The sequence below is a fragment of the Salvelinus fontinalis genome, chromosome 34 (assembly GCF_029448725.1).
Source record: "Salvelinus fontinalis isolate EN_2023a chromosome 34, ASM2944872v1, whole genome shotgun sequence".
NCBI classification, from domain to species: Eukaryota; Metazoa; Chordata; class Actinopteri; order Salmoniformes; family Salmonidae; genus Salvelinus; species Salvelinus fontinalis.
The window spans coordinates 6518954-6537894 of NC_074698.1; the positions used below are offsets into that span (position 1 = coordinate 6518954).

The 18941-nt window shown below is 44.0% G+C and overlaps 1 protein-coding gene across 1 annotated transcript in view; it reads left to right on the forward strand.

The window, feature by feature from the left end:
• Nucleotides 1-1654: 1654 nt before the first annotated feature.
• Nucleotides 1655-18941, forward strand: part of LOC129832945 (G protein-activated inward rectifier potassium channel 1-like) — a 28211-nt gene continuing 10924 nt past the window's right edge. Inside the window, exon 1 of the mRNA XM_055897093.1 lies at nucleotides 1655-2862. Coding sequence (XP_055753068.1) covers nucleotides 2194-2862 — 669 coding nt within the window. The 5' untranslated portion in view covers nucleotides 1655-2193. The remainder of the gene's footprint in view (nucleotides 2863-18941) is intronic.

An 18941-nucleotide genomic window follows, 5' to 3' on the forward strand; every position in this document is an offset into this window, starting at 1 on the left:
GTCTGGATAGTTTTTGGGGCTTTTTCCCCCAGCATTGTCCCAGTCATTTCCGCGGCAGCAGGAATAATTAAGTCCTCCACAATAGTATGGGGCTTGCCTGTCCTAGCCACTCGGTAGCTCACCATATAAGACTCTTCTAGACCCTTCTTATTAATGGTATCTGTTGATTTTATACGTCTTACTACTTGACAGTCGTCTTAATTCTTGCTCAAAAAACTCCTGCGGATATGACTGGGACAATGCTGGGGGAAAATGTCTGCGTAAGAGTGAAGGTTTCATCGAGTTGTGAGATAGTACTTTTGCACATATAACACATTGTGGCTGAGGAAAGACACTACTCCCAATATAAGTGAACCCCAAATCAATGTAGTTCTCATCATATTTGCGCCTCTTAGATGGTCCAACGTCCCTGTCTTTTGTTCGGTGCTTTCCCGGGTAAGGGGGCAGTAGCTCTTCGGCTGCATCAGATTCACAACTGTCAGTTTCCATGCTAGGTGGGCTAACAACAAATGTAGAATTACTGATGCTAGTGTTGGACGTGCTCGTGGAAGCAGAATAACTTGTGTCGTCAACAGGTGCAGGTGTAGTACTGCTGGTAGTAGCAGTACTAGTAGCAGTACTACCAGTAGAGCTGGTATGTGTCTCTATGGACGCGGGCCTTACTTTTTTTTAACCATTCATCAATTTTCTAACAAACGGAATGAGCAGCAGCAACGTTTGGCTACATACGGACAGTTAGTAGAATTCCGAGAGAGTAATAATTAATGTGATTGGATGTTAATTATTTGACTAGGCTACCTGTATGACATTGTGTTGTTATTTCGCTGAACACTAGATGGTTTAATTACATTTTTGGCAGTGAAACGAGGCTACTCAGGCGAGAAAAAACTCACCCAAATGTATAGCCCCTTTGGAAAATATAAATGGATTGTTTGAAAATGTGAAGATTTTTTGGGGGATATTTAATTTTTTATGATTCTTTTTTAAAACAACATGTGAATCACATTTTAATCTGGTGTAGCCCGACGGCATTGCGTACCCCAGTTTGTGAATACCTGGTTTATGTCATGGGTGTTTTGTACACTCAGTGTAGATAAAATGACATAACCATGACCGACAGATGGTTATGAAGTTCAATCGATGCAGAATCGGACTAACGGGAATTAACATTATACAGCATACCTATGCAGGGGATTCAGCCATCTTCTACAGCTACAATACACTCTTTTGTGCTGGGCTGATTAGCAGCAAGTGCCAAGGTTGAACCTACCCACCGTCTTGAAGATGTCCTCTGGGACGTGTCTGAAAAGGGCGTGGAGTATGTTTGAATCAATAACAGCCTCTCCGGGAAACTAGAGGAGAGCTACTACATTAGCAAGGGGGTTGAATTTGGAGCTGTGTAGAAATAGAATGCACGGGAAAGTTGCTGCAAAGCAAATTGGAGTAAATTAATAAACACTGATTTTATTTGACTGTTTTAAATAGAGGCCCTCAAAGAAAAGTATAGGCTCTCTAAATCACTGACAGCTGCGCTACTCTCATACGACTGTACGTGCGCTTTCTGTCCACAAGGTGGCATTGTCTGACTTGAGAGCGGTTAGCGGAGGGCTGCATGGGGTACAACCGTCCCGAGTTTCATTAGGCGACAGTAGCCTTGTCAAGTGGTTGTTTTTTGTAATGATCCTATCCGCAGGCCTACCTCTCCTCAAGGAATACTGTTTTTGAATGACATATATTTTGTATTTATTTTAATATTTAAATACATCTGCTGATAAATTATATTGAATAACCCCACCTCTCTCTCTTGCACACACACACATATATATACACACACACACATACACACACACACTGTCTCTCAGTGTGGGCATGTCTGTTCAGGAGACTGTCTACTCGGAGTGCACTCTCACTTGAGCGGAGGGACAGCGAGCGAACAACCATCACCTCCTTCTAGCACATCAACCCATTATATATATTTTTTTTGTGGAAAATGTTCAACTAAAGCCGGCAGAGTAGGATAAAAGCTTTTGTAAAGAGTGCACTGTTTTGGGGAGTATACCCTGATCCTTGCGCAGCGCGTTATTGGCCATGGAGTCCTTTACGCACTGCAGATAACAAGTCTTTGTGAAACAAAGAAAACAAAGTAATGGATCAAAACTGCAAGTGATTTTTTTTTCACACTCTGGTAAAGTTATGGCCGCGCTACGGAGGAAATTTGGGGAGGACTATCAGGTAGTGAATACAAACCGTGACAACGCCGCTTTTTCAGCACCTGTTAAAAAGAAACGCCAGCGGTTCGTGGAGAAGAACGGTCGTTGCAACGTGCAGCACGGGAATCTCGGCGGGGAGACCAGCCGATACATCTCCGACCTCTTCACCACCTTGGTGGACCTCAAGTGGCGATGGAACTTACTTATCTTTGTTCTGACCTATACAGTAGCATGGTTGGTCATGGCTTCTATGTGGTGGATCATCGCCTACATCAGAGGGGACATAAACCATGGCCACGACTCGTCCTACACCCCCTGCGTTGCCAACGTTTACAACTTCCCCTCCGCGTTCCTATTCTTCATAGAGACCGAGGCCACCATCGGCTACGGCTACCGCTACATAACGGAGAAATGTCCAGAGGGCATCATTCTCTTCTTGTTCCAATCGCTGCTGGGTTCCATCGTGGACGCCTTTCTGATCGGCTGCATGTTCATTAAAATGTCCCAGCCTAAGAAGCGCGCAGAGACGCTTATGTTTAGCCAGGACTCAGTGATCTCACAGCGCGACGGCAAACTGTGCCTCATGTTCCGCGTGGGCAACCTGCGAAACAGCCATATGGTGTCCGCGCAGATCAGGTGTAAACTCATAAAGGTAAGGTAAACAAGCACCACAGGGGTATTTAGACAACTAATCATACAATTACCCACGGTGATAATACTCTACTAAAAGCCTTCGGGGAGAGTGGACAATTAAACTCTCGAGCATAAAATGCCAAGATGTTGTGTGCTAATGTCATATTTAATGTGCATAACTAATTATCATGTATTATATTCGCATTCATTATTTCACATATACAGTATGTGCTTCTCCGTCACCCCGTCTGCATTTGGGGTCCTAAAATGCGGGGGCAAACAATCAATTGAACATGAGTGGCAAACAGACGGCACAAGAAAATGTAATCAAATTGAATAGAATGAACCTATAGGAGTCTAGCTGCACTATGATAGCAGTTGCATATCAGATATATATATATATATATATATATATATATATATATATATATATATATTTTCTTCTAAGCTTAATTATAAGTAGGTCTTAGTCCACAGTGTGTGCCTTGTTAAACAAAAAAGGCTTACAATTGTATCAGCATAATCCTTAGTAGTGAGATTGTATTTTGGCTGAGTGGCAGACGTTTCCAAGACAGGGTCTGATAAGAGAGAGAGAGAGGGGTTGAAAGAGAGAGAGAGAGAGACAGAATGGCTGAGAGAGAAAGAGAGAGGGGGGGCTGAGATAGAGGGCAGCTGGGAGGAGCAGAGAGCGAGATAGACAGAGAGGGGTTGAGAGAGAGAGAGACACAGGGGCTGAGAAAGAGAGAGAGGGGGGAGCTTAGAGACAGTTCTTTGGTGGCGCAGCCACGGCGTGTCCAAAACCAGTCACCTTTCAACCCCTGACATTTAGAAGAGCAGGTGGTTTAACTGCGGGACACGTTAGTGTATCAGTGAGCTGCTCTGACAGAGATCTGGGGTCTCAGGCTGGGGTTTGACAATTAAAACTCCAGCAATGAAACGCACAAAATCAAATCATCAGTCATGGAGCAGTATACATGCTGCTCACCCCGATCAAGCATGATGTCAGGTCAAAAGTGGCCCTGGACTTAAGACCCTGGAGTAATGGAATAAATCATATTTATAGTGCATGTGGATACACTTTTCGTCTTCACTCTCATGTAGTACGGTCTGGTTTACATCACAATGTGATGTTTGGATAGGACTTTGTCAGAGACACTCCGATATCAAACCCAAAGAGAGGCAAAAACATTGGTTTCTGAGAATACACACACACACACACACACACACACACACACACACACACACACACACACACACACACACACACACACACACAGAGTGAGGCGCTTTGAGCTTTTTTGCAGTATGTGTTCCACCATTGTGAACGCATCAGCACAGCACATTGAACATAGCGTAGGTCAACTTAATAACACGTACTGTACACCCAGTGTGGCTGGGAGAGAGAGAGAGAGAGGAAGGGAGAACCCCATCCCTCAGTCATAGCCAGGCAGTCCCCAAAGAGGACTCCTAGGCACACAGTCACAACAGCCACAATAGCAAGAAGGGTGTTTCTCTGGGATGAAGGAGTACACCATCCCAGGCAGACCATTTACAGCAGCTGGAGGGTGGCATCACACCTTTGACAGGGTGCACGGTGCTCCAAATGGCTGGTCATTTACTAGAGGGCTAGTCTGTTGATTGATTTATCCTGTGCAATAATTGAATAAGGCTCAAGCACAGACCCAGGCGCCTTCACAATATAAAACTCCCCTACAGTGGGTGTATTTTGAGAGGAAAAAGGAGGACGGGAGAGGAAGAAACAACGTCTGTGCCCAGTGGAATGACGTGGGATCAACTTTGATTCAACCAGCGTGTGCCTAGTGTGTGCCCAGTGGGTAGGCTATGAGTGGCACTCACAGAGATTGCGTCATGAAATATGTGAAGCGCAGGCAGGCACTTTGAGCACAAGTAAGAAACCCACACTCACCTTTTCTCTCTGACTACAAAGGGGGAAAAAAGAGAAAGAATAAATTTCATCCCCCTCCTCCTCTCCTGCTCTCTCTTTCTCTCTTTGAGGTACCATCCACACAAGCCACACTGTGCTCTGGGGTCTTTAGTATTGTTGCTCTGCTGTCAGGCTTCACAGCACAGCCCTGTGCTACTTTCACTTCAAAGACCCTTTAGCCAGCACAAAAATGTACTAATAAGCCTCCTAGTTTTGGGAAAACATGTCTGAAATCAAATTACTCTAGAGATTATTCGTATTAAAACAGTTGTGAAAATTCACATGAATTATAGTCATGAAAAAGGAATCATTACTTCACAGGAATCATGCTATTTTGTAAATTAATGTTTATATTTTGTCAGTGCAGTACTAGTAGAGGGATGATGGTGGTGCTGATGAATCATGCCCCTCTTCCACCTGTTCCCCCAATCCCCACTGATACTCACAAATCTGTACAGGTTTTTAAATAGTCCTCTCCACCTTCCATTTAGGTATTGACTTGCCATATGTTCATAAATACACACCGTAACATGACCTGGCATATTGCATGTGTTAGAACCACTTAATACCAATCAAACAAATAGAGCACATATCGGTTGGAGAAAAGCAAAGTCCTGATGAACTCCTGTATTCATTCTTCAGTTACTGTATGACTGTACAGAATGTGTGACATAGGTGTGTGTGTGTGTGGCAGTGACAGCTGCTCATTCAGAGGCTCATAAAAGACAGAAGAGAGGATGGGCAGGCAGTATTGGCATGACACCTGTTTGGGTTTACAACATGGGCCCAGTTAAGGCATCTGCTCCTTGTGACCACGTCTGTCAGTCACAATCCACATCTCGTTCTCGCCAGGACGGCTCACTTCAATCGAACCCACCAATCGCACAGCCAACCACAGAACCCACATCCAAAAAGCAGCGGGGCCAATTCTGCAGGCAGTAACCGTGAATATAGGCCTATGCAAAGATTTCTTTCATAAGACATTTGCTGGATGATTTGACTGGTACTGTGAGCTGGCTGAGCCAAGCGACAGTCCAGTCCTTGTCGAATGCGGGCCTGATTGCTGGTAGCTAGGCTGCTTGTTTGTTGTTTGGGGGAAAGTTTTTGTGTTGGCTAGCTGGGTGTAGCCTCGCGTAATGCAGCACCGCTGAAGTGGCGTGGCTGATTACCTGAGGGGAGCAGACAGCAGAAGGGCCCAGCTCCATCTCACAGGGCACAGAAACAGACTAATCACAGCCGACAGCCATCCAAACCCAGAGCTGGTGTTGGCAGGGCCAGACTCAGTAAGCCTCCGAGTGCATCTCGCTGGAACGCTCCTCACTCTCACACCAAAATATGAGAGAGGCGCAGCTGAATGGAGAAAGGGAAGGGAAAAGGCTGTAATAGAATATACAGAGAGAGCGAGAGAGAGAAAGAGAGACAGAGAGAGAGAGAGCGAGAATGGGTGACAGGTATACAGATGTAGGATCTTCATGTGTAGTGTATTTGAGGTTTAAAAATGCATTTGTAATTTCCACTTCGATATTTCAGAATTTATATTCCCTTACATAGAAAAGATCAACCCATACAAAAAATGTCCATGAATTATAATCCACATTTCTTGTTGCTGCAGCATAATGTTCCTGTTGTAGCAAACTGTTTCAAGGTGGGAGATGTGGTATCGACTAGACAGGCTAGACTGGCAGGCAGCTACTAGCACTGGGATTGATTTCCATTTGACTTACGAGCCCCTAACCAGCAACGCAGTAAAAAAAACACAAAAAAAACCTGAATAAGAAACAAAGTAACAAGTAATTAAAGAGCAGCAGTAAAATAACAATAGCGAGACTACATACAACGGGGTACCGGTACAGAGTTAACGTGCTGGGGCACCAGTTAGTCGAGGTAATTGAGGTAATATGTATATGTAGGTAGAGTTATTAAAGTGACTATGCACAGATGATAACAACAGAGAGTAAAAGCGGTGAAAAAGAGGGGGGCAATGCAAATAGCCTGGGTAGCCATTTGATTAGATGTTCAGGAGTCTTATGGCTTGGGGGTAGAAGCTGTTCAGAAGCCTCTTGGACCTAGACCTGGCGCTCCGGTACCGCTTGCCGCGATAGCAGAGAGAACAGTCTATGACTAGGGTGGCTGGAGTCTTTGACAATTTTTAGGGCCTTCCTCTGACACCGCCTAGTATAGAGGTCCTGGATGACAGGAAGCTTTGCCCCAGTGATGTATTGGGCCGTACGCACTACTCACTGTAGTGCCTTGTGGTCGGAGGCTGAGAAATTGCCATACCAGGCAGTGATGCGACCAGTCAGGATGCGCTTGATGGTGCAGCTGTAGAGCCTTTTGAGGATCTGAGGACCCATGCCAAATGTTTTCTCCTGTCTCCTGTTTTCTCCTATTTTCTCCTGTCTCCTGAGGGGGAATAGGTTTCGTCGCGCCCTCTTCACAACTGTCTTGGTGTGCTTGAACCATGTTAGTTTGTTGGTGACGTGGACACCAAGGAACTTGAAGCTCTCAATTTGCTCCACTACAGGCCCGTCGATGAGAATGGGGAGGTGCTCGGTCTTCATTTTCCTGTAGTCCGCAATCATCTCTTTTGTATTGATCACGTTGAGGGAAAGGGTGTTGTCCTGGCACCACACGGCCAGGTTTCTGAACTCCTCCCTATAGGCTGCCTCGTCGTCGTCGGTGATCAGGCCTACCACTGTTGTGTCATCGGCAAACGTAATGATGGTGTTGGAGTCGTGCCTGGCCGTGCAGTCATGAGTGAACAGGGGGTACAGGAGGGGACTGACCACGCACCCCTGAGGGGCCCCTGTGTTCAGGATCAGGTGGCGGATGTGTTGTTAGCTACCCATACCACCTGGGGGGCGGCCCGTCAAGAAGTCCAGGATCCAGTTGCAGAGGCATGCATTTAGTCCCAGGGTCCTTAGCCTAGTGATGAGCTTTGAGGGCACTAGGGTGTTGAACGCTGAGCTGTAGTCAATGAATAACATTCTCACATAGGTGTTCCTTTTGTCCAGGTGGGAAAGGACAGTGTGGAGTGCAATAGAGCTTGCATCATCTGTGGATCTGTTGGTGCGGTTTGCAAATTTGAGTGGGTCTAGGATTTCTGGGATAATGGTGTTGATGTGAGCCATAAACAGCCTATCAAAGCACTTCATGGCTACAGACGTGTCGGTGCTACGGGTCGGTAGTCATTCAGGCTGGTTACCTCAGTGTTCTTGGGCACAGGGACTATGGTGGGCTGCTTAAAACATGTTTGTATTACAGACTCAGACAGGGAGAGGTTGAAAATGTCAGTGAAGACACTTGCCAGTTGGTCAGCGCATGCTTGCAGTACATGTTCTGGTAAACCGTCTGGCCCTGTGGCCTTGTGAATGTTGACCTGTTTAAAGGTCTTACTTAAATCGGCTGTGGAGAGCGTGATCACACAGTCTTCCGCAACAGCTGGTGCTCTCATGCATGTTTCGGTGTTATTTGCCTCGAAGCGAGCATGGAAGTAGTTTAGATCGACTGGTAGGCTCGTGTCACTGGGCAGCTCTCGGCTGTGCTTCCCTTTGTAGTCTGTAATGGTTTGCAAGCCCTGCCACATCTGACGAGCATCAGAGCCGGTGTAGTATGATTCGATCTTAGTCCTGTATTGACACTTTACCTGTTTGACGGTTCATCAGAGGGCATAGCGGGATTTCTTATAAGCGTCCGGGTTAGAGTTCCGCTCCTTGAAAGCAGCAGCTCTAGCCTTTAGCTAAGTGCAGATGTTGCCTGTAATCTATGGCTTCTGGTTGGGATATGTACGTACGGTCACTGTGGGGACGACGTCATCGATGCACTTGTTGATGAAGCCAGTAACTGATATGGTGTACTCCTCAATGCCATCGGTGGAATCCCGGGAACATATTCCAGTCTGTGCTAGCAAAACAGTCCTGTAGCTTAGCATCTGCTTCATCTGACCACTTTTTTTTATAGATCGAGTCACTGGTGCTTCCTGCTTTAATTTTTGCTTTTAAGCAGGAATCAGCAGGATAGAGTTGTGGTCAGATTTGCCTAATGAAGGGCGAGTGAGAGCTTTGTATGCGTCTCTGTGTGTAGAGTAAAGGTGGTTCAGAGTTTCTTTCCCCTATGGTTGCACATTTAACATGCTGATAGAAGTTTGGTAAGACCGATTTATGTTTCCATGCATTGGAGTCTCCAGCCACTAGGAGCGCCACATTTGTTGAGCGTTTTCCTGTTTGCTTATGGCGAAATACAGCTCATTGAGTGCGCTCCTAATGCCAGCATCAGTATGTGGTGGTATGTAGACAGCTACGAAAAATACAGATGAAAACTCTATAGGTAGGTAGTGTGGTCTACAGCTTATCATGAGATAATCTACCTCAGGCGAGCAAAACCTTGAGACTTCCTTAGATATCGTGCACCAGCTGTTATTTACAAAAATACATAGTCTGCCTCCCCTTGTCTTACCAGGCACCGCTGTTCTATCCTGACGATAAAGCGTATAACCAGCCATCTGTATGTTGGTAATGTTGTCGTTCAGCCACGACTCCGTGAAACATGAGATATTACAGTTTTGAATATCCCGTTGGGAGTTTAATCTTCCGCGTAGGTCATCAATTTTATTTTCCAAAGATTGTATGTTTGCTAGCAGAATGGAAGGCTGTCACGCCCTGACCGCAGAGAGCTTTTTATGTATATATTTTGGTTTGGTCATGGTGTGATTTGGGTGGGCATTCGATGTTCATTTTCTATGTTTTGTATTTCTTTGTGTTTGGCCGGGTGTGGTTCTCAATCAGAGGCAGCTGTCTATCGTTGTCTCTGATTGAGAATCATACTTAGGTAGCTTTTTCCCACCTGTGTTTTGTGGGTAGTTGTTTTCTGTTTAGTGTTTTGCACCTGACAGGACTGTTTCGGTTATTCACTTTGTTATTTTTGTTTAGTGTTCAATTTAAATAAAAAGTAATGAACACTTACCACGCTGCACTTTTGTCCGATTCCTCTTCATCCGACGACGACACCCGTTACAAAGGCAGTGGGGGTTTATTCGATCGCCTACTAATTCTCAGAAGGCAGCCTACCCTCCAGACCCTTTTTCTCTGCCTTCTCTTCACGCAAATGACGCAAATGACGGGGATCTGGGCCTGTTCCCGGGAAAGCAGTTTGTTTTTCACGTCGGGCTCGCCGGACTCGTTAAAGCAAAAAAAGGATTCTGCCAGTTTGTGGTGAGTAATCGCAGTTCTGATGTCCAGAAGTTATTTTTGGTCATAAGAGACGGTAGCAGCAACATTATGTACAAAATAAGTACCAAAATAAGTTACAAATAACACAAAGAAACGAACAAAAAAACACAATTGGATAGAAACACTAAAAAGTCAGCCTTCTTTTCCGGCGCCATCTAATAATACTTGTTAGCTTCTTCAGCGTTGCTGGGGCTCTGAAGAGTACATATTTATGTCGGGGCGCACACACACACACACACACACACACACACACACACACACACACACACACACACACACACACACACCAACAAACTATATAATCCGATCCAAGGCAGTGGAAGGGTTAACACTACCACCTGGCCTCATCCCACATTGTTATCCGAGGCAATAAAGGAAGCCACGCGTGAAGTGTGTGTTTGAGGTGTGTGGCGGAGTATGTTTTACTTCTTATGTCACTGCCAGAGACCATGTGACCCGTGAGTGATATAGAAGTGGAACGCGGAACGCAGATGGACACGGTGTGTCGGCGGAGATACCCTGGAGACAAAATTAAGCAAGAGCATTTGACTGTAAACCATTATGTTACTCAACAACTGTCGGTTATAGTACAGTGTACTCACAGAGCCACATTAGACTAGGCTCTTATTCCTGGTGCTCCAATATGAATCCCTCTCAGGTTTTAAATTGAACTAGTGGGTGGCCTCTGGCAGCACTGTCACATTAAGCCCTATTTTGGCCATGGCAGTTGTGACCGGAGTCGTTTTCAACCGCTCCTGTGGCAGTCTATGAGCATTACACTGCACATTAAAACACAGTTCAAGACAAGAGAGACAGAGAGAGCTAACTAACCTCCAGTTTAGCATTACAGCACAGCCTATTTGAATTTCAGAGTGGATTATATTATTTCCAAGAAAACAGTGATTTCCGTTTCCCCTGCGTCTCCTCCTCGTGTGAAGCGCTTCCAACCAACCTCTTTCATTTCCTCAGCAGCCAGTGAACTAGGGACCACTCCAGTACCTAATCAACACATGCACCGTCGCCTGCCTGCCGCTCGGCCTGCCCCTGATTAATGAGGGCTTTGGAGAGGCCCAGGCATGGAGTGTGGAGATGACTCGGATGACCAGGCCTCTTTAGGCCCAATAAATGTCATGTAGTGCCTGTCCTCAGCCATGAGTCACTCACTGCAGAGATATACGACTCAGAAGACATGGCTCCAAAGAGGAAAATTCTCTGGGAGGACAAAAAAGGACTGAAAGGCTGTTTGAAATGTTTATAAATGGGTGATTGTTAGAGTAGTTACTTGAAAAACACACATACGCACGCACGCACACACATGCAAGTTTGTTTTTCCTTTTCGGAACCAAACAATTGATTTCCATTCAAAATCCTATTTTCCCTAACTCTTACTCTTACCCTTAACCTGACACTAACCTTAAACACTGAGCTGTAGTCAATGAATAGCATAGGTGTTCCTTTTGTCCAGGTGTGAAAGGGCAGTGTGGAGTGCAATAGAGATTGCATCATCAATGGATCTGTTGGAGTGGTATACAAATGGGAGTGGGTCTAGGGTTTCTGGGATAGTGGTGTTGATGTGAGCCATAACCAGCCTTTCAAAGTACCTCATGTGTACAGATGTGAGTGCTACGAGTTAGTAGTCATTTAGGCATGTTACTTTAGTGTTTTGGGCACAGGGACTATGGTGGTCTTCTTGAAACATCTTAGTCCAATCTTAGTCCTGTATTGACGCGTTGCCTGTTTAATGGTTCGTCGGCGGGAATAGTGGGATTTCTTATAAGCTTCCAGGTTAGAGTCCCGCTCCTTGAAAGCGGCAGCTCTACCCTTTAGCTCTGTGCGGATGTTGCCTGTAATCCATAGCTTCTGGTTGGGGTATGTATGTACATGTATGTACAGTCACTGTGGGGACGATGTCATCAACGCACTTATTGATGAAGCCAGTGACTGATGTGGTGTACTCCTCAATGCCATCGGAGGAATCCCGGAACATATTCCAGTGTTTGCTGGCAAAACAGTCCTGTAGTTTAGCATCTGCTTTATCTGACCACTTTTTTATTGACTGAGTCACTGGTGCTTCCTGCTTTAATTTGAGCTTGTAAGCAGGAATCAGGAGGATAGAATTATGGTCAGATTTGCCAAGTGGAGGGCGAGGGAGAGCTTTGTACACATCTCTGTGTGTGGAGTAAAGGTGGTCTATAGATTTTTTGCCTCTGGTTGCACGTTTATCATGCTGATAGAAATGAGGTAAAACTGATTTAAGTTTCCCTGCATTGGAGTCCCCGGCCACTAGCAGCATCACCTCTGGATGTGCGTTTTCCTGTTTGCTTATGGCGGTATACAGCTCATTGAGTGCGGTCTTAGTGCCAGAATCGGTCTGTGGTGGAATGTAGACAGTTACGAAAAATACAGATAAACTCTCCAAATCAAATCAAATCAAATTTTCTTGGTCACATACACATTGTTAGCAGATACTAATGGGAGTGTAGCGAAATGCTTGCGATTCTAGTTCCAACCGTGCAGTAATATCTAACAAGTAATCTAACAATTTCACAAGAACTAGCTTATACACACACACAAGTGTAAAGGAATGAATAAGAATATGTACATATAAATATATGGATGAGCGATGGCCGTGCGGCATAGGCAAGATGCAGTAGATGGTATAGAGTACAGTGTATATACATGTGAGAAGAGTAATGTAGGGTATGTAAACATTATATAAAGTGGCATTGTTTAAAATGACTAGTGATACATTTATTACATCCAATTTTTAATTATTAAAGTGGCTAGAAATTTTGGGAGCCTTGTTTTCAGATTAGCTTTGTTTAAATCCCCAGCTACAATAAATGCAGCCTCAGTGTAACGCTCATCGTTAGGTGGAAGAGAGGAGGACCAAATTGCAGCGTGGTACGTTTCCATATTTATTGGAATACTTAACACGAACAAAACAATAAACAGAAAATGAAACTAATGACGCTACAGACCTGAGCATGTGAACATAGAGACAATGAACGCAACGAACAGGAACAATCACCAGCAAACAAACAGTGAGAACAGCCTACCTAAATATGGTTCCCAATCAGAGGAAACTTAAAACACCTGCCCCTGATTGAGAACCATATCAGGCTAGTTGGCAACCCTAAACCAAACATAGAAACACATAACATGGAATATACCCACCCAGCTCACGTCCTGACCAACTAAACAAGACTGAACAAAGGAAATAAGGTCAGGAACGTGACACTCAGGATATGTGGTTCCCAGTTTACATAGAGTCCAATGAAGTTCTTTCAGGGCCGTCGAGGGGCGTCTTTCAGGGCCGGCATGTTACTAAAGTTTTCTTGTGGGTTTTATGGGAAGTTTTCTTAACATTCTCGGAACAATTTGAGAACATGACATTAAATAGAACCACTAGGAAACATGTAGGAAACATTGTACTGAAATTCCCACAGATTTTTTTTTCTTCTCCTTAACGTTATCTGAACTATTTGAGAACATTTCCAATGTTAAACCAGTTTAAGAACATTGCTATAACATTTCAAAATTGAAATGAAATGTAACCATGTTTGAAGTTTTAGGAAACGTTCTATTAAAGTAATGAAATGCCAAGAAATGAATGTTTTTTGGTCAAGTTCTTTAAATGTGCCGAGAATGTTCCAAGCCAAATATTTATCGTGCACCATTCCCAGAAAGTTGTGGGAAAGTTGCACGCAAAATAACCATATTTTATATATATATACACTGTAGGACAACCAGGCCCTCACCAAGCTCTAAGAAACATATGGTTCTCAGAATGTTATGTATCATACCAGCAGTTTGGTGCTGCCTTCTTCTCAAAAGCATCTAGAATTGACAAGTTAAAATGTCCTGTCTGGTTATGTCAGTGGGAAGGTTAGCCTGTTTGTCTGAACAGAGACAGAGATGTAGAGAGAAAGACTGTGCACCAACAGCTATATCTGATTCTTCCGCTTTACAAAGAGCGTGGAGGAGAGTGCCACAGGCACAGGAAGATTTGCTTGTCGGCGTTTGCGATACAGTCATCCGTCGTTTTAATCTTAACCGACACAGACAGCAAGTAAAAGCAGTAGTGCCCAGAACCAATTTGGTGCTAAACCACACACAGAAGAACAATAGCCAACACATGTCCAGTATTCACTGGGCTGTAAACACCTGACAATAGACATGAACAATATCCCCTCTAAACACAGAGAGAGATGAGTTTATCATAACACAAACCCCACCATGCCGCTCATTGAGATTCAGTGTGTAGTAAGACAGTGGTGATGTTTCCTGGCATCCCAGAGGATGTTTACTGATGCATCATTCCCTGTTTGGCACTTCGGAGGACTAGACCACAGGCCAATGTCATGGGGAGGTCAGTATCAGCCCAGACTTGGCAATTTTGTCATTTAGCAGACAGTCTTATACAGAGCAACTTACAGGAGAAATTAGGGTTAAGTGCCTTGCTAAAGGGCACATCAACAGATTGTTTTATCTAATCTGCTCTGGGTTTCGAGCCAACGACCTCTTGGTTACTGGTCCAACGCCCTTAATCGCTAGGCTACCTTTACACACAGGATTGAGAAGCCTCCTCTATCTATATGGATGTATGATCTTTGTGGATTCTTGCATCTGTACAGGGTGAACTCTGAATGACTCTTATGCAAAGGGAATTTACTTACATTGGTTTTATCCCCCACACAAGCTCTTAGATGCTGTGACATCCTGTGGAGATTGGGATTTAGTGATCAGATTACATGGCTAACTTGGTATCGTTTCATTGGCCAATGGTGCTTGGTTTTGGGTTGAGAAGGTCTTCAGATGTTATAAATGGAATTAAATGCCTTCTCTCTCTTATCCTCTATCCCGTCCATGGAGGAAGGATTGTAATGATCAATTATCATTTCCTAGATTTTTAGGTATCTGGCCTAATGGGCATCTCTTTGTTCATGCAGTACCAGTCAAAAGTTTGGACACACCTACTCATTCAAGGGTTTTTCTTTATTTTTACTATTATTCTACATTGTAGAAATAACACATATGGAATCATGTAATAACCAAAAAATGGTTAAACAAATCTAAAATATATTTCAGATTTGAGATTCTTCAAAGTAGCCACCCTTTTTCCTTGATGACAGCTTTGAACACTCTTGGCATTCTCTTGGCAAATTTGAGTCTTTGTGTGTGTCTTTGTGAGACGCCGAGTAGGTGAACGGATGATCTCTGCATGTGTGAGAGGCACACTTAACCAGCATGGCTACCACAGCATTCTGCAGCGATACGCCATCCCATCTGATTTGCGCTTAGTGGGACTATCATTTGTTTTTCGACAGGACAATGACCCAACACACCTCCAGACTGTGTAAGGGCTATTTGACCAAGAATGAGAGTGATGGAGTGCTGCATCAGATGACCTGGCACCCACAATCATCTGACCTCAACTGAATTGAGATGGTTTGGGATGAGTTGGACCGCAGAGTGAAGGAAAAGTGTCCAACAAGTCCTCAGCATATGTGGGAACTCCTGCAAGACTGTTAGAAAAGCATTCCAGGTGAAGCTGGTTGAGAGAATGCCTAGAGTGTGCAAAGCTGTCACCAAGGCAAAGGGTGGCTACTTTGAAGAATCTAAAATAGAAATATATTTTGATTTGTTTAATACTTTTTTGGTTACAACATGAGTCCATATGTGTTACTTTATAGTTTTGATGTCTTCACTATTATGCTACAATGTAGAAAATAGTAAAAATAAAGAAAAACCCTTGAATTAGTAGGTTTGTCCCAGCTTGTGGATTATATTCATAACTTTGGAACTACGGTAAATGGCGACTGGATCATTTGGAGATTTATTGATTACTTTGAAGGTCCGGTTCGGGTGAGCCAGGCCCAGCAAATCGGAATCAGATTTTCCCCACAAAAGGGATTTATTACAGACAGAAATACTCCTCAGCACCCCTCCTCCCCTTCCTCAGACGATCCTGCAGGTAAAGAAGCCTGATGTGCAGGTCCTGGGCTGGCGTGGTTACATGTGGTTTGCGGTTGTGAGGCCGGTTGGATGTACTGACAAATTCTCTAAAACGATGTTGCTAATGGTAGAGAAATTAACATTGAATTCTCTGACAACAACTCTGTTGGACATTCCTGCAGTCAGCATGCCAATTGGAAGCTCCCTCAAAACATGTGACATCTCTGGCATTGGGTTGTGTGACACAGCTGTAACTTTTTAGAGTGGTCTTTTTTGTCCCCAGCACAAGGTGCACCTGTGGAATGATCATGCTGTTTAATCCTCTTCTCCATATGCCACAGCTGTCAGGTGGATGGATTATCTTGGCAAAGTAGATATGCTCACTAACAGGGCTGTAAACAAATTTGTGCATACATTTTGAGAGAAATACGCTTTTTGTGAGTATGGAACATTTCTGGGATCTTTTATTTCAGCATGGGACCATGTGTTAACTAACCTCCAGATGAGCTTCAATGCCATACAACTCTCCTTCGGTGGCCTCCAACTGCTCTTAAATACAAGTTAAACTAAATGCATGCTCTTCAAAAGATCGCTACCTGCCCGCCCGTCCAGCATCACTACTCTGGACGGTTCTGACTTAGAATATGTGGACAACTACAAATACCTAGGTGTCTGGTTAAACTGTAAACTCTCCTTCCAGACTCACATTAAACATCTCCAATCCAAAATGAAATCTAGAATCGGCTTCCTATTCTGCAACAAAGCATCCTTCACTCATGCTGCCAAACATACCCTCGTAAAACTGACTATCCTACCGATCCTCGACTTCGGCGATGTCATTTACAAAATAGCCTCCAACACTTTACTAAACAAATTGGATGCAGTCTACCACAGTGCCATCCGTTTCGTCACCAAAGCTCCATATACTACCCATCACTGCGACCTGTACGCTTTCGTTGGCTGGCCCTCGCTTCATACTCGTCGCCAAACCGACTGTCTCCAGGTCATCTACAAGTCTCTGCTAGGTAAAGCCCCGCCTTATCTCAGCTCACTGGTCACCATAGCAGCACCCACCCGTAGCAGGCGCTCCAGCAGGTATATCTCACTGGTCACCCCCAAAGCCAATTCTTCCTTCGGCCGCCTCTCCTTCCAGTTCTCTGCTGCCAATGACTGGAACGAACTGCAAAAATCACTAAAGCTGTAGACTCTTACCTCCCTCACTAGCTTTAAGTACCAGCTGTCAGAGCAGCTCACAGATCACTGCACCTGTACATAGCTCATCTGTAAATAGCCCATCCAATCAACAGCATACTAAACAGTGTACTCACTGCAAACAAACAGGACATGTAGTGAAAATTTGTTGATCTGGGGAGGGATCCTCCCAGGCATTTCAACCAAGGTATAGGATGGGTCATCTAGTATCGAAGTGTTGGAAATTTGAAATTGGGAATCCCCCTTTTCTTTATGCTTCTTTAACTAGACACAGAGCAAATGTTTCAGACTTGAATAGCACTTGTCTTCCATTTTAAGAATGATGGAGGCCACTGTGTTCTTGGGGAATTCTAAAAAAACAGTTTTTGCTTTGTCGTTGTGTGGTATTGTTGGGAGATTCATGAGGAAAAACATTATTTAAAATAAGGCTGTAACATAACAAAATGGGGAAAAGGTCAAGGGGTCTGAATACTTTCTGAATGCACTGTGCATTTCATGGCCTTTCATTTCCTTTGATATCCATCTGATTCATTCTTGATAAACTTTGAGGATGCCATTGACCAGACCAACCAATCTGACAACATGCAAAGCCAAACAGTGACTAGTAACTCTTGACTGTATTAATGCTTCATCAAATGTTGAGCACTGATTGGGGCTCCCAAGTGGCACAGTGCTAGAGGCCTCACTTCAGATCCTGGTTTGATTCCAAGCTGTATCACAACCAGCCATGATTGGGAGTCCCATAGGCTGGCGCACAATTGGTCCAGGGTCGTCCGGGTTAGGGTTTTGCCGGGGTAGGCTGTCATTGTAAATAAGAATTTGTTCTTAACTGACTTGCCTAGTTAAATCAAGGTTAAATACAAAAATAATATCTGATGTAATCTTTCTGCCATTAACAAAAAATGATGTTTTATTGAGCTTAGTTGAAGGAATTTGTACTTAGGGACATTGACATTGTCAATCCTCCCATGTAAGACACTCCCGAGATCATGGGCCCACGGACTAGAGGTGAGGTATATATAATATACTGTACATACACGTCAAATATTACTGCCCACTACAGGTTCTATGGTTTGGTCTGGAAGTACTGGAAATGCTCTTGAGTTTCATATAGCAGGGGTTGGAGGCAGGATAAGAGGATCTTAAAACAGCAACAGCAGTGTGTGGAGTGGAGGAGTGGGACTTGTGTGTGTGCGGTAGAAAAGAGTTAGAGGTGAGGTGTGTGTAGGCGGTGAGGCTGACACATCATCCCAATTATCAGGAAGGCTGAGATAAGAAACAGAGATGAGAAAACAGCAGTAACAAATCGTTCCCTCCGTTTTGGAGACTTACTGTACAGAGAGAAAAAGAAAGGAAAAAAAAGGAAAAACATGAAAGAAAATTAAGATTGTGTTCTTCAATGTGAATAACAACACTCCAAAACAGTGGGAATAGAAACAATACTGCAATACTCCTTCAATTTGAACCACAAAACCTCCATTTCTGACAAAAGCATGTCTTAAATGGCCAATCAGCCATTGCTACATCAATTTTTGGACATAAATTATATATTCCCCTTGATTGTTGAAGAATATAACTTATGAGCTTAGTTTAACCGCCGTACCCCATCAGAACCTAAAATATAAGCTTGTTTTACTCCAATGTTTGCCAACCAAATAAATGTAAACTTACACTGTATAGCCTCACAAATGGGTTAAAACTATAATTGTAATATCATGGATGGCCAGTCCCTGCATCAATTGCTCTGTCTATGAA